Source organism: Odontesthes bonariensis, chromosome 12, assembly GCF_027942865.1.
Source record: "Odontesthes bonariensis isolate fOdoBon6 chromosome 12, fOdoBon6.hap1, whole genome shotgun sequence".
Taxonomy (NCBI): Eukaryota; Metazoa; Chordata; class Actinopteri; order Atheriniformes; family Atherinopsidae; genus Odontesthes; species Odontesthes bonariensis.
The window spans coordinates 13,230,300-13,255,121 of NC_134517.1; the positions used below are offsets into that span (position 1 = coordinate 13,230,300).

Consider the following 24,822-nt stretch of genomic DNA (forward strand, 5'->3'; position numbering starts at 1 on the left):
GTGACTTTGTTGGTATAAACACTCGACCTGCGCATGCGCGAGATGTATCATTCAGTGCTTGAAAGCACCGCCTCTGGCGGTCAGTAAGGATGAAATAGAACTCCCTTTAACACCAGACTCAGGCCCTCTGCCTTGACCTGTTGGGGGTTGAGAGGACAGGGAAAAGGGTTAAACAAGCATCAGGCAATCTGCTGAGAAAGAGAAAAACAAGTTATTGACAACAATAATGTTGGGAGGTCCCTAAGCAGTCTATGTCTACAGCAGCATAACTAAGGGGTGTTACAGGGCCACCTGGGCTAACCCCAAGTATAAGTTTTATCAAAAGGGAGTTTTAACCCTAATCTTAAAGGCAGAGAAGGGTGTCTGCTTCCCCATCTCATACTGAAATCTGGTTCCACAAGAGAAAGGCCTAAAGATTGAAGGCTCTGCCACGGTACTTTAAAAAACTTTTGGAGCAAGAACTGAAGCTGCAGCTGAGGCTGAGTGTTCTGTTGGGAAAATGTCAAAATATGAGATCTTTATGATATGATGGAGCTTGATCATTACGAACTTTATGTGTGAGGAGAAGAATAATGAATTCTATTGTGAATATGACAATGAGCCTGTCAAGAGAAGCCAAAATTGGAGAAATATGACCACTCTGGATGGTTCTCATCAGAACTCTAGCTGAAGAATTTTGGGTCAGCTGGAGGCTTTTCACACATGTAGCCCAGATGACGTTTGCCCTTTTTGTCAGATAGATTAGGGATTGACAAAAGCTGTGAATAGTTTTAGAATGTTTAAATGGTTGTTGGTCATATTAAAAAAATGTGTACAGTGTTAAAATACAGCACATTTCTGAGTAAGCTAGGCATTAGCCGTGAAAAGCACCTGGCCAAGAGATGGACTCAGCAGAGGCTTTCCGTTCAGCCCTGACGAAACGGGGAGTCTACGTTCTCTGAACAAAAAACAGGGTTACAATAACCAACAACTGAACCAGGTTTTTGAATTTATTCAGAATGTGCATGAACATATGTCTACTTCTCTTCCAAGAACTGTCAAGGTTTCTCTGCCTTCAGTCAGCCATGGGGTCCCACTTGAGTCAGTCTTCCGCAACACTTCCTTTCACACCCCAGATTATTAGGTGACATCAACAACTGTGGTGTTTTTTTTACATCAGTGCTCATTAGCTTTTTGTTGTTCTCCACGCTCCTTTTCCACCAACCCCTCCAAGATTTCCTACGTCAAAGGATTGCTTAAGAATAAAGCGCTGGACTGGACAATAGCCTTTTTCCGATTCCTATTCTACAGTGACCATCATCTTTTAAGACTGGTACAGAACACATTATCCACCATACCCAGTCACCCCATTTCCAATCTCCCTCTGGGTTTTGTCAGCTGAAGCCTACCCCTATAAGGGCTTTGTTGTGGTGGAGATGGAGTTACGGAGGGCCTGTGGAGGCTATAACTGTTCTTGCCCTAATCTTCCCGGAGCCTCAACATGGCCGTTGTCGTCTCGTTCCTCACATAAAGTACGATCTATGAAAATAAGGGCAGTGTATGAAAAAATACAAGCACAGACTCAACTTGGTCCACTTTTTTCTACCTCCAGGTGAAAAGTGTTAGGCCGCCTGTAAAATAGAGCAACATACACCAGTGTCAAATGATCTTATTCTTGTTGAAGTACCTTCTGTTAAGCAACATCCAGCTGGTGTGCTGATACAGCCGGGTGTTTTTCCTGAGAGTGACATTGATGCAAACAGTTTCACTGTCCTTCCACACAAATAATCTCAAAGGTCCACCTCCATCCAAGTTGAAAGAATCATTGCAGAGCACCATGTGGTAGATGTTGTCACTGTAACATACCTTTAACTCTCCCACCAACGCAATAGATCCAAAGCTCTTTGATTTCAGAGACTTGGAAAATTTAACAAAAGCTAGCCAAAAGGCAAAATGCCTTTTCTCAATGAATGAATGAATGGTTTGGCAACAGGAGTAGAGCACCAAATCTGCTCTCCACCCTGTTTAGGGAAAATCCCATTGCTTGGCACCAGCTAACATGGGTGATACGAGACAGCACTTGCAGCACCTACAAGCAGGTAGCGTGATAAAATAGTCCTGTCATTCTTATGTCTCATCCATCGTGGTAGCGTGCAAAAAGAATGGAACCATCAGAATCTGCATTGACTACCATACTCTCAAGTGATGGACCATACCAGATGAGTACGCAGTTCCTCGTACTGATGATGCCTTAGATTGTCTATCAGGCAGAAAATGGTTCTCAGTATTTGACCTTTAAAGTGGCTATTATCAGACAACAATGACTTAGGAGGATACAGAGAAGAGGGCATTTCTTAAATTCTACCCATTCAGAGAATTGAGAGAATTCCACAAAACATTATTGGAGTGCCAGCCAGCGATTTTTCAGCAGCTTATGGAAAAAGCTGTTGGGGATATGCATCTTCTCAAGGTTCTAGTTTTTCTTGATTACATCATCTTTTTCAAAAGGACTCTAAAGGAGCATGAGGAGTGCCTCATTAAAATCTTGGATTGACTTGAAGAGATTGGCCTCAAAGTTTCACTTGACAAATGTTAATTTTGCCAATCCAAAGTCCTCACCAAATTCCTCCCACAAGCGAGTTTTAGCTTCACCAACCACCAATGCTGTAGACTTTTTAGCCACTCAGTACCTGTCAGCTGCTTCGGATGACAACAAGGACAACGGAGCCCAAAAGGCCTCCTTCTTCAGCTTGGTGGCTTCCCTCACTACTAGTGTACACAAGCAGATCCTCTGTTAACCGCCACGACAGGCTCCAACAACCTTCAGGCCACAGCTCTTGGAAGCCACATCCGCAATGGAGGTCCTGAGTATGGTCCGTTCAGATTCCATGTCCCCAACTCCCCCAAGTATGTGAGAAAAATTCTCCTGGAGGTGCAAGTTGACAACCTTGCAGACAGGGGCCTCCACCAGACGTTCCCAGTTTACTCTCACTATTCGTTTGGGCTTACCAGGTCTGTCTTTCCCTCCAACGGAACCAACTCACCACCAGGTGGTGATCGGCTGACAGCTCTGTCTCTTTATTCACCCGAGTGTCCAAAATATATACAACTGCAGGTCTGATGCCACGACTACAAAGTTGACCTTTGGACTAAGGTGGGTTATCCAACTCGCAATGCACCTAGTCTCGACTTTCCTCCCTGCGAATGGTGGGTCCATGTGGAAGTCACTTCCTGTTGCTTCTTCGGGCTGAAGAAGGTCCTGGTGGCCAAGCCTTGGCTCCAGGTGGCCACCAGGTGCTTTCCCCTGAAGAAGAGGGAAAGGCACAGAGGGAAAATGGCAGCTGTGATCATGTGATAGTAAGGACACAAGATGGCAGGTTTGACCAGGTGCTCAATAGATCATATGTTAGCCAGATAAGCTACAACAATGGGAATGTGTAGCCAATGTGTTACCTGGAGATCTCTGGTCTGTGCAAGCATGTTTGCCAGCATGTCGAATGGCAAAAATTATACACCAACGGAATGTTCAAATCCCTGTCTGGGTGTCTAGTTCTGGTGAACAAAGACATGAAAGTTAGTCTGTGAGTTATGCTTAAAGGTGCCAGGTTAAACGAAGGAGGATGGTTAGTTTGCATGCAAGACCACAATTAACATCAACTCGACTCAAATTAACCATTAATGACATAATAATCACATTATCACCATAAAACCTTTGAAAAGACCAATCAATACAATACACTTTCAGAACAAAGAATGTTCTATGCTTAGCCGTGTGACACTGATGCTAATGCTAATGTCCAGTGTTCTGCTGTCACTGCAGTTCTGGAAATATTTAGTTCTTGAAGAAAAGGGTTCGAGATGGTCCTCCTGTGTCTAGTCAAGTTCCAGTCTTCGTAGTAAATCCCTTGTGCTCTCTCGAAGAAGGATTCGGTTCGCTTCTTCTGGTCCTGTTGGAGTTAGTGCTCAAGCTAACTCTGGGTTATCTCTTAGTGGATTCTCAGCTATACACTAGTCTTGGCTTGGTCAACTGAGAAGGGGGTCCTTGCAGACATTGTGTGCTGCAAGAGAGACATAGAAGAATTGGGCCACTGGCAGGCTGCCCTAATCATGTAGGCTGTGAGAGCAAATTGAGCAAAGGTTAGCAGGCGTTTGTTGTCATCCCCATGGAGAGAGGCCTGCTTCTGAGGTCACACAGCTTCTTGTCCTGTGTCCTCAGACATGTGGCAGGAAGAGAGTGGGTGCACTCTCCGGGGGTTTTACTGAATGGTGCAAGGGGGTGTGGCTACCTTGAAAGGAAGCCATGGACTTTATGAGTAAAATTCAGTTTCCTCCACAGATGAATGACTTCAGTTGGGGAGGTCTCCAACAGTGGCAGTTCTACAAAGAGGGTCAACAACGATTGATTGATAAAATCCAAAATGGAAGTGTTGATTAAGGGAAAAGCCTCCTTGAACAATTTGGTTGGCTTAGGGTTAAGATAAATCTGATTGATTTCTGTTAGGTCAAAGAGCATAATAGCACAGGAACATTCTTAACACAAATCAGGGTTCTGGCTTCTAAATTTCTTGTATATGATGACGAGTTATTGACAATATAGGGAAGGAATCCATGAATTTTTTGATTGAAACAATTTTATTGGTGAAGAAGCTCATGAAGTCATCAGTACAGAGTTAAAGGAATCAACAGTAAAGGTGTGATTCTTTTCAATAGATATAAACTGCAGGCAATTAAGGAAAGCCATGCTGTATTGCCAGTTGTTATCCTCAAGTGCTCAACATGCTGATTTCTAATCGCATTATCATGCATGAAACAGCAATCTATGATTATGGTCATGAGAGTAACTGTATATGAGTAATGTATGAAAAATCTTTTTTTTCTAACCCCAATACATATAGCTTAATCCTTAACTCTAATAGAGTTATGTTTTTTCCTAAACTCAACTTGGAAATGAGCCAGTGTCTTGTAATGTGTTTCGTTGTAATGCCACCAAGGCAAGCGGCAAAATGGTGTCTATCACAACAACATTGGTGCTGTAAAAGAAATATATTTTAGCACCAAATTGCGATTGTTTTCAAACCTTAATCAAATAGTTTTGATTTCTAGCCCTAAACAAAAAATGCTATTGCCTAAACACAACAAACAAGTGACAATAATATTTTTGCATACTGTCTTCCTAAAGAGGAATTTGTGGTTTGTTAAGATGAAAACTTAAGAATCACATTTGTTCCAATTTTATTTTCTCATGTAGTTATTTTGATTGAAGGACTTCATTTTGTAAATTAAGTATATTTTAATTTAGCACAGTAATGTAGCATTCTCTTATTCATTCTGCCGTGTTTGTACAAATAAAATGGTGGACTGGATAGTGTGTTTAAGGACCAAAAACCTAACAGATCACCTTTAGGTTAGTGCTAGAATGAATGAGCAAAGGAGATGCTGTTTGTGAGCTGTGGCTTTACTCTTTATGGTTTCCAAATGTTTCGTTATCTGAAATAGGATCAAAACTACTGATCAAAAGCACAATTTCTTTCACCAGGTCTTAGTCAAAAGGAACATGGTTTGTTATCCTTTAGAAAATTGTTTCATAGCTCAAAGTAACACCATTGAAATTTTCACTTTGTCAGAATTTTCATGGTTTTCATAAAAGAAAGAGACGAATGTGCACATGCAATAAACCAGCTTTAGCATTTGATATCTAAAACATCAAGCAATACACAATATCTTATGAGCATTTTATATTCATGCAAATGCTCAAATTTAGATTTTAAGAAGTTATCAATCAGAATAGTGAAATAATATTTTCCTTTTGAATTTACATAAAGTAATTATGAAATCCAGAGATGACCTGAGTAAGCAAGACACTATGATGATTTACTTAAACTGGGACATATTTCCTGTTTTATTTTGAATATGAATCTAGTACCCACCTCTATGTGTTTTACCTTCTCCCTTTTCTCTGCTTCTACCTCACATAACTACAAGCAATTATCAGTCAGTTACCTGCTGAAAACTGCCCTGGTTTTCTGTCAACACTTGCCCGATTGTATTATTCTAGCTAGCTTTCCAACTTTTGCTTTTTTGTGTATTCCTGGTTTTTGCTCTCACCTGATCCCTGCCAACATTATGTTCTGGTACTGTCTGATATTTTGGACTGCTCTCAGATTAAGTTTTTTGTGTAATGCGCCTTGATTTTTATGTCTCCCTCCCTGGTTGTTTCCAATTGTTTGACTCTAGCATTGTAAAAAACACTTTTCCTTCCAATCCTGACAGATCTCTGCTTTAAAATAACTTCTTGTTCTCAGCCCATCACAGACTACTCTGGTTGAGTAAACAAGAACATTTGATTGCCTGACGGGTCATAGTTCAAATCAAACCTTTTGGATAACATAAGCCAATGAAGGCGGAGAGGGGAAGCAGAATGTAAGAAAAGCATTAAGCAGAATAAGCACTTTGGATCGCCTTGTTGCTGAAAAGTGCTATATAAATAAATTTCACTTCACTTCACTTAAGCAGAATAAGATAAATAAATCTCTCTCAAATATTTCTTCAGTCTTTTTGTCTGTTCTTTGCTGCTATTGTAGGTCATTTATCTGATCTATTTAATCATTGGCGGGTCAGTTGCTGAGATGCAAGGAAGTGTTTTGTCAAGTTTTAAGTAATTTGGATGTTTCATAATGCTTTCAGAAAAGTATCCTCTTCTAGTCTTTGGCTGCTCTTGAGAAGAGTTCCAGCTGCTCCTATTGCTAATGATTTTAGCGGTCTTGAATTATGTTATAGTTAAAATAGAATTTAATCCAATCTTGTATTTGTGACCTGATAGATGATTTCACAGTCCTCTGAACTCATGAGGACATCTGCCTTTGCTGGCTTCACAAACAACCCTGTAATGGTAACACACTGCAGTATTGGAAAAAAACAAACAAAAAAAAAACAGGTCTGTTGATTCTTTTGAACCTGGATCTTTTTTTCACTTCAGAAAGTTTTACTGCCGCCTTGTTGCACCTGGTTTCCATTTGATTTTCTGTCTTCACCTTTCATTCATTTAGTTACTTATCCTTCAGTATATATTCTCTAGGTTTTCCTTTACTCTTGGTAAATTAATTTTCGTCTTTTCCTTGTCTTTTGGTCAGTCAGTCAGTCAATTAGCCAGTCAAATGAAACAAATGAAGATTTGTTTCATTTGAGTTTCGTTCTTGTTATTTTCTGTTCATAGTGTGTGTTTCCTGCCTTGGTAGAGCTTTCTTATCTACACCTCCTGACTTCACCTCTTCTTCTTGCATTTGAGTCCATTTCCCAGCCCATATTGGTAACTCATAGATGTATCCCTAATTTTTTAGGGCACTCCCATGAGTTATATTTAAAGATTTGAACAAATGACCTCTTTGGTCAGCACTCTTATCTCATAACATGTGACAAGGGACTTAAGCCCACTTACCCTCGATATAACCTCAGAATTACTGTGCACATTTGGACAGTCCAACCAATCAAATACCCAAAGTAGCTGTCTCCAAATCAGGTGCTTTCCTGACATAGCAGCTCAAATGTATTGAAGTAATATTGTAGATGAGGTCAGGTGAGGCTGAGGCAAATAAACTGACCCTTTTGAAGTTAAGTCAAGGCGGGTGGAGAGGGGGAAGTCTCCCTGCCTTTTTTCCGCCCAGTTAACTAGACATGTGATTAGCATTGCTGTCTGCTACTTAGTTTGCCCTGCAGTCAGCCTGGTCTCCCTTTAGAGGAAATACTGCCTGCAGGCTACTCAGCCATCACCGAGGTAAGCCAGTGTAATCTTATTGCTTTTCTAATGCTTAGATGAGTTTATATCACAGAGGTGAATCCCTAACTTACTTTTTCTTTTACAGTGTTGATGGATGAGAAAGTGTATCTCATTTCAATGGGCTACCTTTATGTCTATAAGAGGGTTCTTATTAGTTATCTAATATCCCACTGATATTAATAGAACTTTATTTTTCAAGCAAATGCTAATTAGCTTTTGTCAATGTCTTTTAACATGCAGAACAGTAGTCAAGGTTTTTGCATTACATCTCAGTATAAGATAAGCAGGTAGATTATATGTGCTTTATCTTGTATTAGTTAAACTATCTCAGGTTGCACACCTGTTCAGTTACAACCTTTTCCCTTTGTAAACAGTAGAGTCCTACTCGTGTATCAGCAGTGAATTTACTTTAAAATTGTATTTCTTACAGACAACAATCTATGTCCTTAAGATTTCTTTGTCGAAAGAAAAACAAATACGCACAATATTTGACCTTTTGACAAAGAAATCTCAAAAAACAAAAAATTCAAATAGAAAAAAAAAGATGTTCAAGGATTTTTGTTTGCCTTCTTAGTGTTCCCTTGATACAACACAGGAACCAAGATATGAGGTTGCTCGCACCCACTAAACAAACATATGTAGAGACTATGTACACTGCTTGAGAGTATAAGTGAAGTAGTCTAACTGTGGTAAAGTGTGAGCAACGTATTATATAGTTGGGTGAGTACAATGATCTACACACAGTATACCATTTAGATGGGTCATATTTCCTGACATTTTTTTTTTTTGTATCACTAGTGCTCACTTGCAGAAGCAGTAATTGGATTAGGCGTCCCAATGATCTGTGTTTTCTTTTTTCCTTCTTTTTTTAAATTGCTTGTGGAAAACAAGACGATTATGTGATGATCCCAAACATTCCTTTGCTCTGTTTGTCCTCTCGTGCAGGTCAGTGAAAATAGTCAAGTGAGTGAGATATGTGTACATAGTGTGCAGCTCTGTCTTCTTTTGCTCTTCACTGATAGCTTGAGAAAGATTTCCAAATAGAGGGGAGCTTTTCTATAATGACAGAAGAAAGAGGTTCACTGACTTATTTGTCCCAAAACAAGCCTTACAGCCTTACCTGAAATGGTTCCTGATAGTAGAAAACAAGAACTGATGGTTCACTAGCCATTACAGTGAGGATATGCTGAGTGAGGGAAGCTAAATTTTGGTCATAAGAGGGGTGGCCCCAGGATCCTGTTTTACGTGAAGTGACTTGAGGTTTGTTACTTAAACATAGACATGTGTGGTACCCACATAAACATCACAATCTCAGCTAAAAGCTCACATTTCTACAACAATCAAACACAGCTGGAACAATAAACAATTAAAAAGCAGGTTAACAAATTCATTAAAAATATGTAAACACAAAGCATGGATTCACTGCTCACAAATTCCAAAACTGCATGTTTCATCCCACTCCAGCCACGAAGTGACAGTGGGAATGCAATAGGCCCTGGCACCCATTTGCTCAGCCATTTTTGGCTAAACATTATAAAACTGGCTGACACATCTGCTGTCTGGGTTATACAGAAAAAAAAAAATAAGATTTAAGAATAAGATTAAGATTAATTAAGATTAGATTTTATTTGTCATGCATACACACAAAATTTGTCCTCCGCTTTTAACCCATCCAGGTTGGCACCTGTTGACACACATGCACATGCACAGGGTCACACACTCATAGAGACGGATGCCAACCTGGAGCGTTGGGCAGCCATTCCACGATCAGTATGCCCCCTCAAGGTCTTTCCATCACAGTCATAAATTAGTTTGTCTTATGTAAACCAACCAATACAATAAGAAAGAGGTTTGACTGACATGAAGAATCAAGAGCAATTTTACCAACGTTATCTTGGGTTGTTATGAGTGATAATATTAAATGACCTGCTACCATAAGCAAAAAACAGACCAATTAGATGTTATAATCTGTTTTTGATACTTCTCAAACGAGCTAAACTCAATAGGCACTTCATAATCAAACTAATAACTGGTTTGGTCCTCTTTTGTTCTCATCCTCAGTACATGGTGTCATAAATTTCCGTAAATGTTGAACAAATTTTTCTACATGTTGACTTGATTGTATGATATCATTCCTGCACATTTATGCTGTCAATCTTCCATTCAGCCACATCTCCAGGGTATTATACTCAATTCCGATCTGCTGATTGTACAGGCAACTGCAATTATTGCTTTGTTACAATGATTATCATGCTGGAAGTAGCCATTAGATGATGGGACGATATCACCAGAAAGAATGCACATGTTCAACAAATGTTTGAACAATTTGGGCAATCAAGCCATAATTGATTGTTGGTTCAGTATTAAAGGACACAAAGCAAGTTGATTCTGTAGATTAATGCTGGTTACACTATATCATAGGCTTACTATCTGTAGATTCATCTGACGAGAATGTTTTTTTCAGCCTTTAACTTTCTGGTTTTAACTAGCCTGTGTCAACTGTAGCCTCTGATTATTCTTTCTGGTTTACAAGGGTAGAACCAAAGATAGCGCTTTGCTGTTGTCATCCATCAGCTCTTAGATTGGAATGTTGTAGAGTCTCATCTGATATGTGAAGTGTGGTTATTTGAGATATTACCCAGGGTTTTCAGTGACATTTTTAAATTTGCATATAGAAAATGTAGCTGTGCAAATAAGAAAAGGTGAAGGGAAACCTGGGTAATATCTTTCACTAATACACTAGATTCCAAAATGCCTGAAAAACAGCTCTCACAATTTTCTTCTTATGAATATCCAAGCAGATGCTGTTGTGTTCTTCTTTTTTTTTCTTCCTCATCAAGGTTGTTTCTGGTTAGTTCAACAGCCTCAAATGAATTGCAACCTCTAACAACGTAGCCTATGCCGCCACCACCAGCAACACTGCACAGTCTAGTTCAGGGGTGTCAAACTCATTTTCACCGAGGGCCACATCAGCATAATCGTTGCCCTCAAAGGGCCAGATGTAACTTATAAATGTAACTACTACTTAATGTTAAATAACTCTGAATTTATTACTTATTCAAGTTACAAAAATTACATATCTATTTGCATAGATGTAAAAAAAATATGTATGTTTGCTTGTTGCTCTGTTATTATATCATAAATCCTTTTAATTTGTCGGGTTATGAAACCCACATCACTCCATCAATCAACGATCAAACTATCCAAGTGAATAAAGAAAAATAACATCAAACACAAGTTATGACATTTACTTTGTTCCAAACTTGAAATATCAAACAAAGCTAGCTTTTACTGCCGCATTGTTTTTGGTTGTGGCTTTTAGCAAACACATTCTGCTGCGATCGCAGTTTGCCTTTTAATTCTCGGGCAGTTTGTTCTTTTTCTTGATGCCTGATGTTGGCACACTGAGCTCCGTGTTTGGTCTCAGAATGCGGACGTAGATCATACTCTTTGACAACCGCCACCGCCTCATGACACAAAAGACATACCGTTTTTTCTCCTTGATGCACAAACACGTATTCGCCTTCCGATCTTTCTTGAAACAGAAAAATTGATGCAGATGGAAGGGCATCTGCATCAATTTTTCTCTTCCTGGACATTTTGGGATTATTGTTTGTATTTCTCAATTCCACTTGTTGGGAAAATCGCATTGATTTGGAAACATTGCAGTCTAGTGGCGGCATGCATTTTGGGAAATGTAGTTTTTGGTCACTGCGCGTATTTGACTTATTTATTTGTAGACAATCTCGCGGGCCTAGAGTTTGACACATATGGTCTACTTTATTTGCTTCAAACCAGTCAATAGAAACATGTCTGATTGATATTTCCTTTATGTGACTCAAAAGATAACTTCAGAATTGCTCCTCTGAAAACCTGAATAGCAGTTCAGCTGCACCCTAATCTGGCACTTTCTGACCTCTCTCATCAACAAGGAATTGCTGTCCACAAGAGCTGTGGCTGAATGTGCTGTGTTTTTGTTTTTTGTTAGTTTTTTGCAACATTCTAACTAAAGTTCTTCAAACTGTACCCCCAATTTACATTTTCGGTGTCAAGCAGCAGATTTCTTTGAATTTGATTACCAAAAACATTCCCGCATCCTCTAATGATACACAAAATTTCACACTGGCAATACCAAGACGAGACTGATTAACAGAGTTAGTTTTCGTTTTAGTCACACTCTGAACTTCAGTAGCTTAAGTTGAATACAATTCTGCGATTTGTTATAAGAATTCAAGTTATTCAAGTCTGATTTCCTCATTCTTCAAGTGTTCACCCAGACTCTTTGAGATTTGGTCAGTGTGTTGTCCAGTGCTTGAATAAGTGCATTGTTGAGTTTGAAGACATTGTTGCCTTTATTTAAAAAGGATGTAAGAGTCTTGAGAATAAAACAACTCTTTCAGGAATTCTCTGGTCAGGTTTTGACCTGCAACATATATATTTATTTGAGACATGATGTCTTTTTGGGGCTCTTGTCCTGTTTTGTGTTTATGCATTTTCTAAGATGCTCCTTTTGGGGTCAATGTCATAATTAATTCCTCTGTTATCGTTGTTGTTTGAGGTAACATACCTCAAAAAGCTGGCATGTGCATATGAATTGGTCTCGAGAAGAGACACCAATTCTGAAGAAAATCATTTCATCATTGTTTTGTTTTTTATTCTATTCATTGTTTGTGTTTCGAGACATAACACAGGTAAAACGAGCGAGAAAAACCATGGCTGAGCATTGCTTGCCTGGTGCAGTTCACCAATGTCAGTCTCTACATCACAGATTCAAACGGACAGAGTTTTATACATAACAAACCTAAGAAACTAGTCACTTTCCAGGGTTAGGCAAAAGGTTTTCAGGCTATTAGTAACAAACAAGGTTTATCTAACACAGTATTAGCTGTGTGCTTACATTGTCAGCTGGAAGGAACAGTGGGCTGTTTTTCACTGAAGCTCCGCGAGAGAGTCTTTGAATACCCCCCCGCTGGGCTGGTTTTCAGCTTTCAAGAGAGAAAGGGGAGAGGCAGGGCGATTCATTTCAGTTCAGTTCATTTATTCATTCAGGGCAAAAAAAAAAGTAAGTTATCTCAAGGCAATAGAGAAAGTAACAAAGTAGGCTAATTTAGCTATTCAAGGATCCCAGAATTCTAAATGATGTAAAAGTAGTCACATCTAAACCACTGTACATCATAAAGGAATTATTGGATTATTATGTACAATACATATGAATATAACATGGAAAATATGGGAAATTATTGAAAATGAGGTTTTAGGCATTTAAATAATATCTAGAGAAAGACTAGTTATATTTTTATTGTTTGTTATTCCTCTGTAGCTCAACAGCAAGGAGCCAGCCAGCTTTCAGGTATGGACTTCACATTGCCTACCACCACTTCAGGCAAGAAGCTGGATCTTTCCAAACTAACAGATGAGGAAGCCAAGCATGTGTGGAAGGTTGTTCAGAGAGATTTTGACCTGAGGAAGAAGGAAGATGAAAGACTTGGGTAAGTGAAAAAAAATGTCATATATGTCACTTCTTTTTTTCTATTCATGAGGATCTGTCCATCAGCTAACACATGCACATGCATATATGTATGTGTGTGTGTGTATATATGCATATATATATATATATATATATATATACACACAAATTTGTTTTAGGAATGCCCCTTGTATAAACCGTTTATATGTACAACGAGGTAACAGTTTTTAACTCTCCTTACATTCTCTATTGGGAACAGGTCAAGACTATGGGTAGGCCTGCAGGTGGCAGTGGCACATCTGTTTAAAGTCGTTAAGTTCAATAATGTCTTGTCTATGTGTTTTGCATGAATAGGTGACTAAAAAACACATTGTAAACAGTGTTGGGAGTAACGGCGTTTAAGTATAACGGCGTTTAAGTATAACGGCGTTACTAACGGCGTTATTTTTCTAGTAACGGAGTAAGTTCTGCAAAGCAAGTTTTTTTTTTTTTAAACTGAGAGGATGAATAGTCAAGCAATTTGCATGTAAATTGAGCAGAGGGAAACTGCGCAGAACTTGATAAACTTTTCTCCACCTCAATACATATGATTCAGTCATCCTAATTCACAGAGTTAGAGCTCACATCTTTGGTAACAATGACATATGAATGGTTTAGACATCAGGCTACAGGAGTATGAGGAGGTTTAAATGAAATAGATAGATAATTATTGCTTTTACTTTTTTTATAGAACAAATAAAAAAACAACAACACCTAAGGTAGTACATATAGAGCTGGATCACGAAAGCCTTTTGTAACCTCTTGTTGCTTCAGTTTATTTTGTGTTTTGCTCATTTTTTTTTCCTCCCACAGACTGAACATATTTGCGCTTAATACTTTCCTTTTTTTCCAGTTTAATAACTTACATAATCATGCTTCACTATAAGTGTAGGATGTAAGCACGATACCACACAGTCAACAATCCCCTCGTATCGAACTGTATGGGAAAGTGACCAGTTTTGCCTAATTGGTAATCCAGCATCACTTGAAACTTTTCAAGTTTTAAGCTTTAATGCCTCTGCACACCCTCAATCCCCTCACACCGGTGTATTCAAGCAAACAACTCTGGACTGACAGCTTTGACTGCACAATATATTTAAGCCAGTAAAAGTAAGAACTTTAGCAAAGCAGGTACAACTCTGATCAAACACAGAGTCATTCTTAATATGAACAAAGTATTCCAGCTTATATTTAGAATATGTCTATCTTTTAAGAAAGATTTTCTGCATCCTTTACACACTGGGACTTCTTTGCCAGATTCCTGGGCCATAGTTAGCTAATTCTGGAAACTCACTGACAAAATTGTTTTGTAGTTCCTTAACTTGTCAGTTCTGCTAAAGGGAGTTGAATTCTCTGTACTCTGTTAAACATAATGCTTTTGGCTTTTTAAATGTGTATAATGAAATAGTCCTTTTAGACTGATTTATTTATTGCACATTACCATTGGAAACGTCCTGTCTCCAGTCTACATATCCAGAAATAGACAGAAACAGATGTCAACAGATGGACAGAGTGAGAATACAAAACAACAGTGTTCTTCAATTTCAGCAATTTAGGTTGCAATTCAAGCCAAAGTTCTTCTTCAGCTATTTTTCCATTCAAATGAGCCATTGTTTGCTTCTCAGGCAACTGTTTTCATCCAAGGCCTCTGTGTTCTTTAAATAGGTACAGATCCTCATGTGGTTGACATATAAAACTGCCTACGCCTTAATCTTGTAAAACCGCACATGCTGGATTATAAAATCAAATATTTTGGCAATGAGTTTGACTTTGTTTTGATTTACCAACTCCACCAAAACATCAAAACACATCTCATTTTATTGTTATGTTTATCATATTTTATGGTAATTTGTGTTTTGTCAAAAATGTTTATTCTAATACATTTTCCAAAATCGTATTGAAATGTTTACCAGTTTAAGATGTTTATCAAATGTTTGCATGTGTGTCAAACTGAAGTCAATAATGTATTAATCTTAAGTCTTGATAATAGTACCTTCTGCGGGAAATGTGTAGAGACATATGGGGAAGAAAACCAAGCTTAAAGGAATATGAATGTTTGGCTTTTTGTAAATTGATCTGTTGGACAGAAATACAACCCTCAACAAATGCTCATGTTTTGTCTGGATGTGTTAATAGACCGCTGCTTTCAATCGATCAATTTGGAAGATTAGGTTAATGTGTTTTCAGCACATTTTGCTGTCCAAAATTGACTGTGTGTGTGTGTGTGTGTGTGTGTGTGTGTGTGTGTGTGTGCATTTGATCTGTCTGTCTCATTCTGACATCTACTTTCCTCAATGTAATTGACTTTAATATGCCAGAAGCTAAAACTGATTTAATAGGGAGACAATAACGAGAATTTGACATGACAATTTTATCATAAAAGGTTGCTAGAACACAGGTAAGAGCATTTGTAACCACCAGCGAATTAACCTGTAGAGAGTTTGATTTGTCTGGAATATTTTCTTGTATGGAGGCACTCAGAGTGAGAGAGCCAAATCACTGAGTCTGGCTGTCACACCCAGATGCCTGAGCTTTGCTAATTAAGCAGAAACTCTGCAGTACCTGTATTTGTGTAGTATAAAGTGAGGTTTTTGCAAACATATTAATGTCTATTACTTTATAAAAACTAGTTACAATCTAAAAAAAGAAATAAAATATTTAACAGTTTTCTCCTTTTTATTATCAAAAGAGGAAGCCAAAGAGAAAATAATCTCTAGTCAATAATAGTCAAGATCAATTGTAACATTATATAACAGCAATTAATAACAGAAATCTCAAAGTAAATTTTTTCTTTTATTGTAAACATATTTGCTTTGTCACTCTTACTCTATCTCAAGTAGTAGAACATTTAGATTTTAAACATACAAACGTATCAAACAGAAATTACAACAATAAAATAAATAAATCAAATTGAGGTGAATCAGGTACTTACAAGGTGTAGGAGCACTTTAAATTGCCCTGTGTATGAATTGTGTTCTATAAATAAAATTGCCTTGCCTTGCCTTGCCTAAATAGAACTCCAGATGAACAAACTCTGTGACAAAATTTGTTTTTAAAAAAAACTAAGCCAAAAATGCAGAAGCAGTGTATAAAAAAATAAGTACACTCTTTAATTCCATTGTGTGAAGAGCTATCTTTAGCAGCAATTACACAAGATCATTGTTTTCTGTATAATGCTATCTTTATCATTGTGATGGAATTTTGACCCACTCTTCTTTACAATGTCACTGCAGTTAATTTAAGTTTGTGGGCTTTTGTTCATGTGCAACTCTCTGTTGGTCCTGGCATAGCATTTCAATGGGGTTGAGATCTAAACTTTGATTGGGTTATGCCAACATCTTCAATTTAAAAAAATAAATAAATAATTGCCATTACATTGTGGAATTGCTGGTGTATTTGGTACAATTGTCTGGTTGTATTACCAAGTTTCAACTAAGCTTTAGCTGTTGGGCAAAAGGCTTCATATTTGACTCTAGAATACTTTGGTATACAGAGGAGTTCATGGCATATAAATTTTCACCTATTTCCGGCCTGCAGGAGGCGCTGTAAGAGTCTGGTCCAATGTGGATAGGGCAACGTGCTGCTGTCTGATAAAACTGGCTATAGATACTTGGAACATCACTGAAAAGACTCCACGGTTGAGTAGAAGTTAAAGTGATACCAGCTAGAAATAGTTGAGCTCACATTGATGCACAGCAGGGGATCTATAACCAATCTACTGGGCAGAGGCTAGACTTTATTCCACTCAGCTCCGTGTGAGACATGGCAGAGATAGGTATACTTGTAGCCCCCAGGCTCTGGCATTTATCCAGTACTAAGCTGTTTTTGGCAGAGTGCTGAAAGATGCGTTGTTTGGGGACTCCATTGTTCTGCTGGTAAACTTCATCACTCATGTGGACGACGAGACCAAGTGAAACCTTGAGGTGCATGATTGGGAGGAACAAAATGCCGAATACATATTGGATTTTGTTGTTGGACTTTTCTGTTAGTCCATCGCAGACAGCATGTTTGAGTAGTTGGGTGTTCAAAGATGGACTTAGTACCAGGACACTCTATGTCACAAGTCAGTGTTTGATTCTGTTATTGCATCATCAGATCCACTGCCATATGTCTTGGACACTTGTGCGAAGAGAAAAGCTCAGTTTTCAACTGATCACTATCTTTTTAGTAAATTAGCAGTTAGTTAGCATTAGTAGTAGTAGTAGTAGTAGCATAGTTAGCATTTGCATTAGTAGCAAAGGGGAATGGTGGGAATGTTTTTAGGGGCCTTTGTCCAGGGGATTCTCAACTCTCATCTCCAGCTTTTCCGATGTTACAAGGGAGGCTGGCAACATTGAGTTTAAATGGGCCGTGTTCACTGCTAAGCCAGCTGGATGGAGCTGTAGCCATATATTGGCTGGTGCTTGTCAAGGCAGTAATCCTAAAACCTGTGAGAGATGAAGGAAGCTATCTGGCTTAAGGAGTTTTACAGAGAGTGATGAGTTTGTGGGACCCCAGAGACAGCCAACAGGTATCTATATGCTAATTGGAATGCAACTCGGGCATGTGCAGATGCAAAAAAGTCATGGTAGGAGTTTGGCGAGGCTGTGGAGCCAGGTTTTTGGTTGGCGTCCAAGAGATTCTTGGCAAACCACGTGCTCTGTGATGGTCGGCTATCTTCACACGGTTATCCCAATAATATGTTCAAGTTTCTGTAATAGAATGCTGTGATCGACCGTATTAAATGCAGCACTGAGATCCAACAGAACAAGCACAGATCAGTGGTACCTTTCACCAGTGCTGTTTCTGTGCTATGGTGCACTCTGAATCCTGACTGAAACTCTTCAAACAGATTATTTCTGTGTAAATGATCACAAAGTTGACCCACAACTATTTTTTCAAGAACTTTAGACAAGCTAACACTTCTGAATCAAGAGTAGGTTTTTTAAGTAAAGGTTCAATAACGGCAACTTAAAAGGCTGAGGTACATATCCTGTCAACAAAGACAGATTAATCAAATCGAATATGGAAGTGTCGATAAAGGGGAATTGTTTGTTTACATTCCCACTTTAGATCGCTGCCAGCTGACATCCATGCTTTATCATCCATGAAGTGAAACGTATGTGCGACTTTTCATGTAAATTAGACTGTTTGTGGTTAACTCAGATCATGTCAGTGGTCTCTTATTATTGCAGCCAACGATATATTCCGCTGTTCTACGTCTTTTGGGATGGAAAAAAACTACAGAAAAACTTTCTTTGTCGACTGCTATCACAGCCAACAGCACAACATATTCCTGGCATCTTTCAAATAACTGTGGGAAGCCGCAGAGAAGTGTGCAGGAGTACAACTCTGAATCCTGTTCTCAACCCTGGGTTGTCATGTTTTTGGATGACTAATAAATTCGTCCATATTTCTAGAAATGGGAACAAAGTGGGATAGATGCCATCTATCCTTTTTTTTATATATATATATTCTCTTTTTATTGATTTTCAGAAACAGAAAACATATACACAACAACACCGCCTGCTAAATGCATTTCATGTCAGAAAATAAAATAAAATATAAAGTTTCCACAGCAGACTACACACTACACAAGACAAGACAATGACAGAAAAGACGGACAAGGGAACAGCTCAGAGGTAGGGCATCCTCCATGGTGTATACATTATGCAGCTATTCTTCAGCTCGACTCCAGAAACATTAAAGAGTTGGTACCTCCAAAAATCTCTCTGAGTTCAAACATAGTAAGTTCAGTAACAGGAGGTCACCGCGGCAAGTTACACAGTATGCCAGCTATCTTACACATCTAAGGATACAACATATTATATTTATACACCACTACATTTTTGTGTTTTAACGTATTTTAAGTTGTTTGTAAGGGTGGAGCGCTTCAGTTCTTCAGGTCACTGCCATAAAGGGGCCCCATATTTTCATATAGATATCTAATCTACCTATCATCTTATAGTCCAGTCTTTCATAAGAGGCGACTTTGGCTATTTCCTCCATCCATTCCGTTAAAGGATATATCCCTCTTGGTCTTCCAGTGTCGTAGTATTATTCTACATCCAGTAATGAGTGCTAATCGGCAACCATGAGATCTGGTGGGCATTCAGACCACCGTCCCTTGGTAACACGCCTAGCATACAAAGCATTGGGCCCTGTACCAGAGAGGAGGCCATCACTGTATTAATGAAAATTATAATTTTTGACCATAAGACGTCAACCGTGGGGCATAAATAAAACATGTGTAGGTAAGTACCACACACAGCATTGCATCTCCAACACAAGTCGGTGTCTCTGAGTCCTAGCCTTGCCATTTTGCTCGGGGTCCAATATGTTCTATTAATAATTTTATAATTAATCAGACGTGTCTGCATTTCCCTTGAGACCTTAAACCATGACCCAATAATTCCCCCCCATGTTTCACCACTTATCTCCTCCCCTATGTCATTCTCCCAGCATCTCTTAAGGCCTGCAAATGTGGGTGCTTGAGACTCCCTCAGAAGGTTATAAAAGCACGATGTTTTGGTTTTTAAGTGCCAGCCTCTATCTAACCTGTCCTGTCTCCCTGTTTTTATAACAAGAGATAATTGTTTAAGGCGTGTCAGGACACAGCTCCGTATCTGCAGATACTTCCAGAAGTCCCTTCCTGGTAGTCTATATTTTTTCCTTAATTGTTCAAAGGGCATAAGTTGATCTCCATCAAATAAATCCCCAATATAAACAATTCCCAGTTTCAACCACCCAGCCCAGTAAAAAGTTTTTTTGCCTATTTTCAAATATGTGTTATTCCATAAAGACGTTTTACAAGTGAAAACATAGTTTGAGCCTGTAATCTTGTGTGTAGTTTTCCACGTTTCCTGTGAAAAGGCGAGAACTGGGTTATCATAAGGGGTGGCCCCATTTGTTTGCGTAATAAACGCATGAATAGGGTGAGGTTTTAAGAGGTGTCTCTCGATAGACACCCACATGGGAGATTGTCCAGCTGTTATATATATTTTTGATAATTGTTTTAGACAAAACTCATAGTGATACCAGTCTATATGGGGGAGGCCTAGGCCACCGTCCTCTATAGCTGCATAAAGTTTTGTGCGATTTATATATGGTTTTTTGCCGTCCCATAGGAATTTGTGTACAACGTCATTATATTTCAATAGTGCATCACGTGGCAGGCTCAATGGTAGCATATAGCTTAAATAGTTCACTTTAGGAACCATAACCATCTTCAGAATATTGATTTTGCCCAAAAGTGATAACCCCAGCTTGGTCCAGTTTTGTATAATAGGGTCTATTTTCTCAATTAATGGGATTAGGTTGTTTGTCATTATGTCTTCCAGATATGGAGTGAGCTTGATACCCAGATACGTTAGACCAGATGGCCTCCATGTAAATTGCCATCCCTGTCTGACACTAGGTGGGCAGAGTCTTGATAGGGGCATTGCCTCGGACTTAGACCAGTTTATTTTGTAGCCTGATATGTTTGAGAAAGAGTCGATCAAGTTGAGGATGTGAAGCACCGTTGTTACGGGGCTTCTTGATAGTATCAGAATATCATCCGCGTACATGAGAAGTTTATGTTCCTCTCCTCCCGCCTTTATGCCCACTATGTTGTCATTTTGCCTAATAGCAATTGCTAATGGTTCAAGTGCCAGCGCGAAAATTAACGGGGATAGAGGACAGCCCTGCCTTGTCCCTCTATGAAGCTCAAAAGGGGGGGATTTCCTGCCATTTGTCACCACTGATGCTTTTGGGTCTTGATATAATAATTTTACCCATTTAATAAAAGATGAACCAAGGCCAAATTTCTCCAGTGTCTGGTACAAAAAAAAACGTCCACTCTACCCTGTCAAATGCTTTCTCAGCATCCAGTGAGAGAGCTACGGTTATATCAGGTTCATTTCCAGCTTGCCACATTAAATGAAGCAACTTGCGGAGATTGTCAGACGGGGTCCTATTTTTAATAAAGCCCACTTGGTCTGGGTGGATGAATTTTGGTAAACAACCCTCCAGTCTGGACGCCAAGATTTTGGACAATATTTTAGCATCAGCATTGATCAATGATATGGGTCTGTGGCTACCGCATTGTTGTGGGTCCCTGCCTTTTTTATGAATCAGTGTAATTAAAGCAGTTTGCATACTGTCTGGAAGGGATCCCCTCTCTAACGCATCTCTAAAAACTCCAAGTAGTCTTGGAGCAAGTAGATCTGAGAAGGTTGAAGATGCCATCTATCCTAATCAGACCAGGTTTTCTCCAGAAAGATTGCCAATTATCTATGTAGCCCACGTTGTTTGCTGGACACCATCCAGAAAACCAGCGGTTGAAGGATGACATGCGGCTAAACATGTCATCACTGGTCAGATTTGGCCGGAGTCCAGAGAATTAATTTTAGTAACCCCCGATTGGCGTAACTGGGTGTCATTGCCACCAACGTGAATAACTTTTTTACTGTATTTACGCTTATCCTTAGCCAGCAGTTTTAAATAGTAAGTAAGTAAGTAATATTTATTTATATAGCACCTTTCACAGACAATGAAGGTCACAAAGTGCTTCACAAGAAGTGCACAGAAAATACAATAAAAGTCAACAATAAAACCATGCAGTTATTAACAACAATAATAATATTACAAAGTAAAATAAACAAAGTGGTCATAAAAACAGCCAATACACTGCTGTGGTTAGAAGGCTTGTCGAAACAGATGGGTTTTAAGTGTAAATAGGATTCTACGTCGCCCGCTCTGGCCCCCAGAATGCATTTGACTATGGTCGCTGGTGTCTCTAATGCCACGTTTCTGACTATAGTGCTGCCAATTACCAGGGTTTTGTCCTCAGCGGATGTGTCGCTGAGTGGAGAAAATCTGGGGGTTCATGGTGAACCGCGGGCTTCACTTTAGGGCTATGACTCCTCTTCCTGACAGTCACCCATCCAGTCTGAGGTCCCGGCTGCTCGGGTTCTGCTAAGGGGAGGCTAATGGAGCTAGCTCCGCTAGGTAGCTCCGCACTGGCTAAAGGGACCTGGCTCGCTATCGGGTGGTTTTCAATGGTGCAGAGCCGAGCTTCCGATAACCTCATCTCCAAAACTACAAAAAGATTACATTTGTTATCAGAGGCAGAGGAGTAACTAAACATCTGTTACATGGAGCAAGTGAAAGCAGGAGATGAAAGGAGAGAACTTGTAACCATGTTAAGCTGGAGTATCAGACGGTTACATGCCGTCATACCAACATCACACCATTCCGAAATTTCATATATTAGGCTACCCAAAACGTATTATTATAATTATTTTTATTAGTTTATTAGTTTTAAATCAATAATCAAAATCAAATCAAATCAAATTTATTTATATAGCACATTTCATGTACAAACAGTTCAAAGTGCTTTACATAAAATAAACATTGCAGCAGGGAGTGTAAGAAGCATTAAAACTACATAAAAGAATATAAAGAGAAACAAATAAAATCATTTAAATGAATTTAAAAACAGGCAACAGTCTAGATAAGTTAAAAGATATTTCATGCATCGACACATGAGAAAAGAAATGTCCTTTAACCTGGATTTAAAAATGTCTACATTTGGTGAAAGTTTAAGTGAACAGTGTTTGTCCGTCGTTCCTTTTTGTGTAATAAACTATTTGAATATTATTCATTTGCTTTTGGAATGCATTTTGAAAATTACCATGGACTCAGGACATTGTTAGGATCTGACGGTATCCGACACACCTACATGACAGCTGTTACACGCACACACCAGATTTATAGTGAAATAGTAATAACACAGCCCTTATGGATGGATCCTGAGTGCCATCATCTTTTATTTTTATTTTCAAAATCCGAAATAAGCCCATATCCACCTGATCCTCCGCTCTGACTGTAGATTTGACCCTTAAATCATCATTCAGTGTCAATTTAATATCATTCAAACATCACAAGTTTTGAAGATTAACAGGCAGAGAGAGGAGATAATGCATGAACAGAAAGAAGGGACTGTTATCTGTTGAGTAACGCACATTTCCTTATATAGAAAGCCTTGTCGGAATGGTGGGACGTTTGCATGTCGGAATGGTGGGATGTCGGAATGGCAGTGTCGGAATTGGTGGCGCAAACCTATATCAGACACACCGCTAAAAAGTGAAAATAAAGACTAAAGATCTGAAGGAGTGAGTGTTAGAATAGAACAAGGATGCGATAGAATTAACTATGCAGAAATGAGTGAATTATAAGGAGAAATAAAGTGATTATTGATAGTCCAAGAGGAACAAGAAATTCCACAGTACACAAACAAGCGAACAGGAAGTGATGCAATATGTCTTGCCGCAAAGCGTCAGCGTGAATACTGTTGTAATCGCATCTCCCATATATTCACGCATGAATTTACTAGTCATACATCAGAGCTCAGCTCAGAAGACCTGAAGGTTGTCTACTGTACACATATTCAGTCGTAGAAACCTCGTGTACCAGATTTGTGAGAATTGATGTTTCAAAGGAGAACAGATTTAATTGATATTACATTTAAATAACACCAGCTGTATTTCTAAAAGGTTATGGAATGCTTTCAAGTATCACATTTATTTTAGCTATCCTTACAAAATCTTTAATAAACAATAAGAATCCCCTCATTGTTGCTGCAGACTCCACCCAGGCAATGTGACATTTGGGACTTGTTATGTGGTCTTGGATTGTTGATTTAGGTTTATATTTTTTTAACAATCAGCACAAGTTTGGTTTTAATTTTACTAAAGAAAATCTGCTGACTCAAAGCAAAGATATAATTTGGATCGGGGAGGAAATACATGTTTCCACCGAATTAAGGTTATCGTCATGTACTCTTACATTCAGTTTCTTTTTAAAAGATTTTTGGGGAATCTTTTACCATTTAGTGTTCATTGATGCAGGGGCAGTGGACAGAAAATCATTATATCAGTTTAGATCTGAATCAAGTAAAGATGCTCGTAGTAATGTCATTGTATCTTTTTGTAATTTTATTTTGCGTGTCTGAGTCGGGGTGTTGTTACTGTTGTAGTTATTGTTATGTCTGTGCTCCTTTTTAAATGAAAAAAAATATATATATATATTAAAAAAAAGTAAAGTAGGTTGTGAAACTTCAACTCGTTACTGTATTTTTTTATTTTTTGTATCTGTTGCCATAGCACCAGATGTTTTTTACAACATAATCCCAGTAGTTGCTGTCCTGAATTCATTTTCTATGTATTGAGGCTAATGTAAACTTTATACACAGCTGCCAAAAAGAAGCCACATGCAGCAGTTTATGTGCTGAGAGCTGTTAATGCACAACTGTAAAGTTGCATCGTGTACAATTGCATTGTGTAGAGTTTGTTAGCTGTAAAAACGTGTGGAAAATGAGTGAGTATTAAGTTTAGTTTTCAGATGTATCCCGTAACTGCTCAACAATTATTACCTGAACAATGTGATTATTTGCTTTGTTTGGAGATGAACCATTTTCTTTGGAATTTGGTTGGTGAATTTTTCTATTAAAATGTAAACAGAAATCTATGCCAGCTGTCATAGGGCAATAGTTTAGGTACACCCTCAACAGTTTGCCAGTCCATAACAGAAATATTCAGAA

The 24,822-nt window shown here is 38.7% G+C and overlaps 1 protein-coding gene across 3 annotated transcripts in view; it reads left to right on the forward strand.

The window, feature by feature from the left end:
* Nucleotides 1-7,696: 7,696 nt before the first annotated feature.
* The window catches only part of mlphb (melanophilin b), a 58,375-nt gene continuing 41,249 nt past the window's right edge, over nucleotides 7,697-24,822 (forward strand). For all 3 annotated transcript variants that reach the window (XM_075478640.1, XM_075478642.1, XM_075478641.1), the window contains exons 1-2: nucleotides 7,697-7,750; nucleotides 13,074-13,242. In XM_075478640.1, the coding sequence (XP_075334755.1) occupies nucleotides 13,106-13,242 (137 nt within the window). In that variant the 5' untranslated portion in view covers nucleotides 7,697-7,750; nucleotides 13,074-13,105. The remainder of the gene's footprint in view (nucleotides 7,751-13,073; nucleotides 13,243-24,822) is intronic.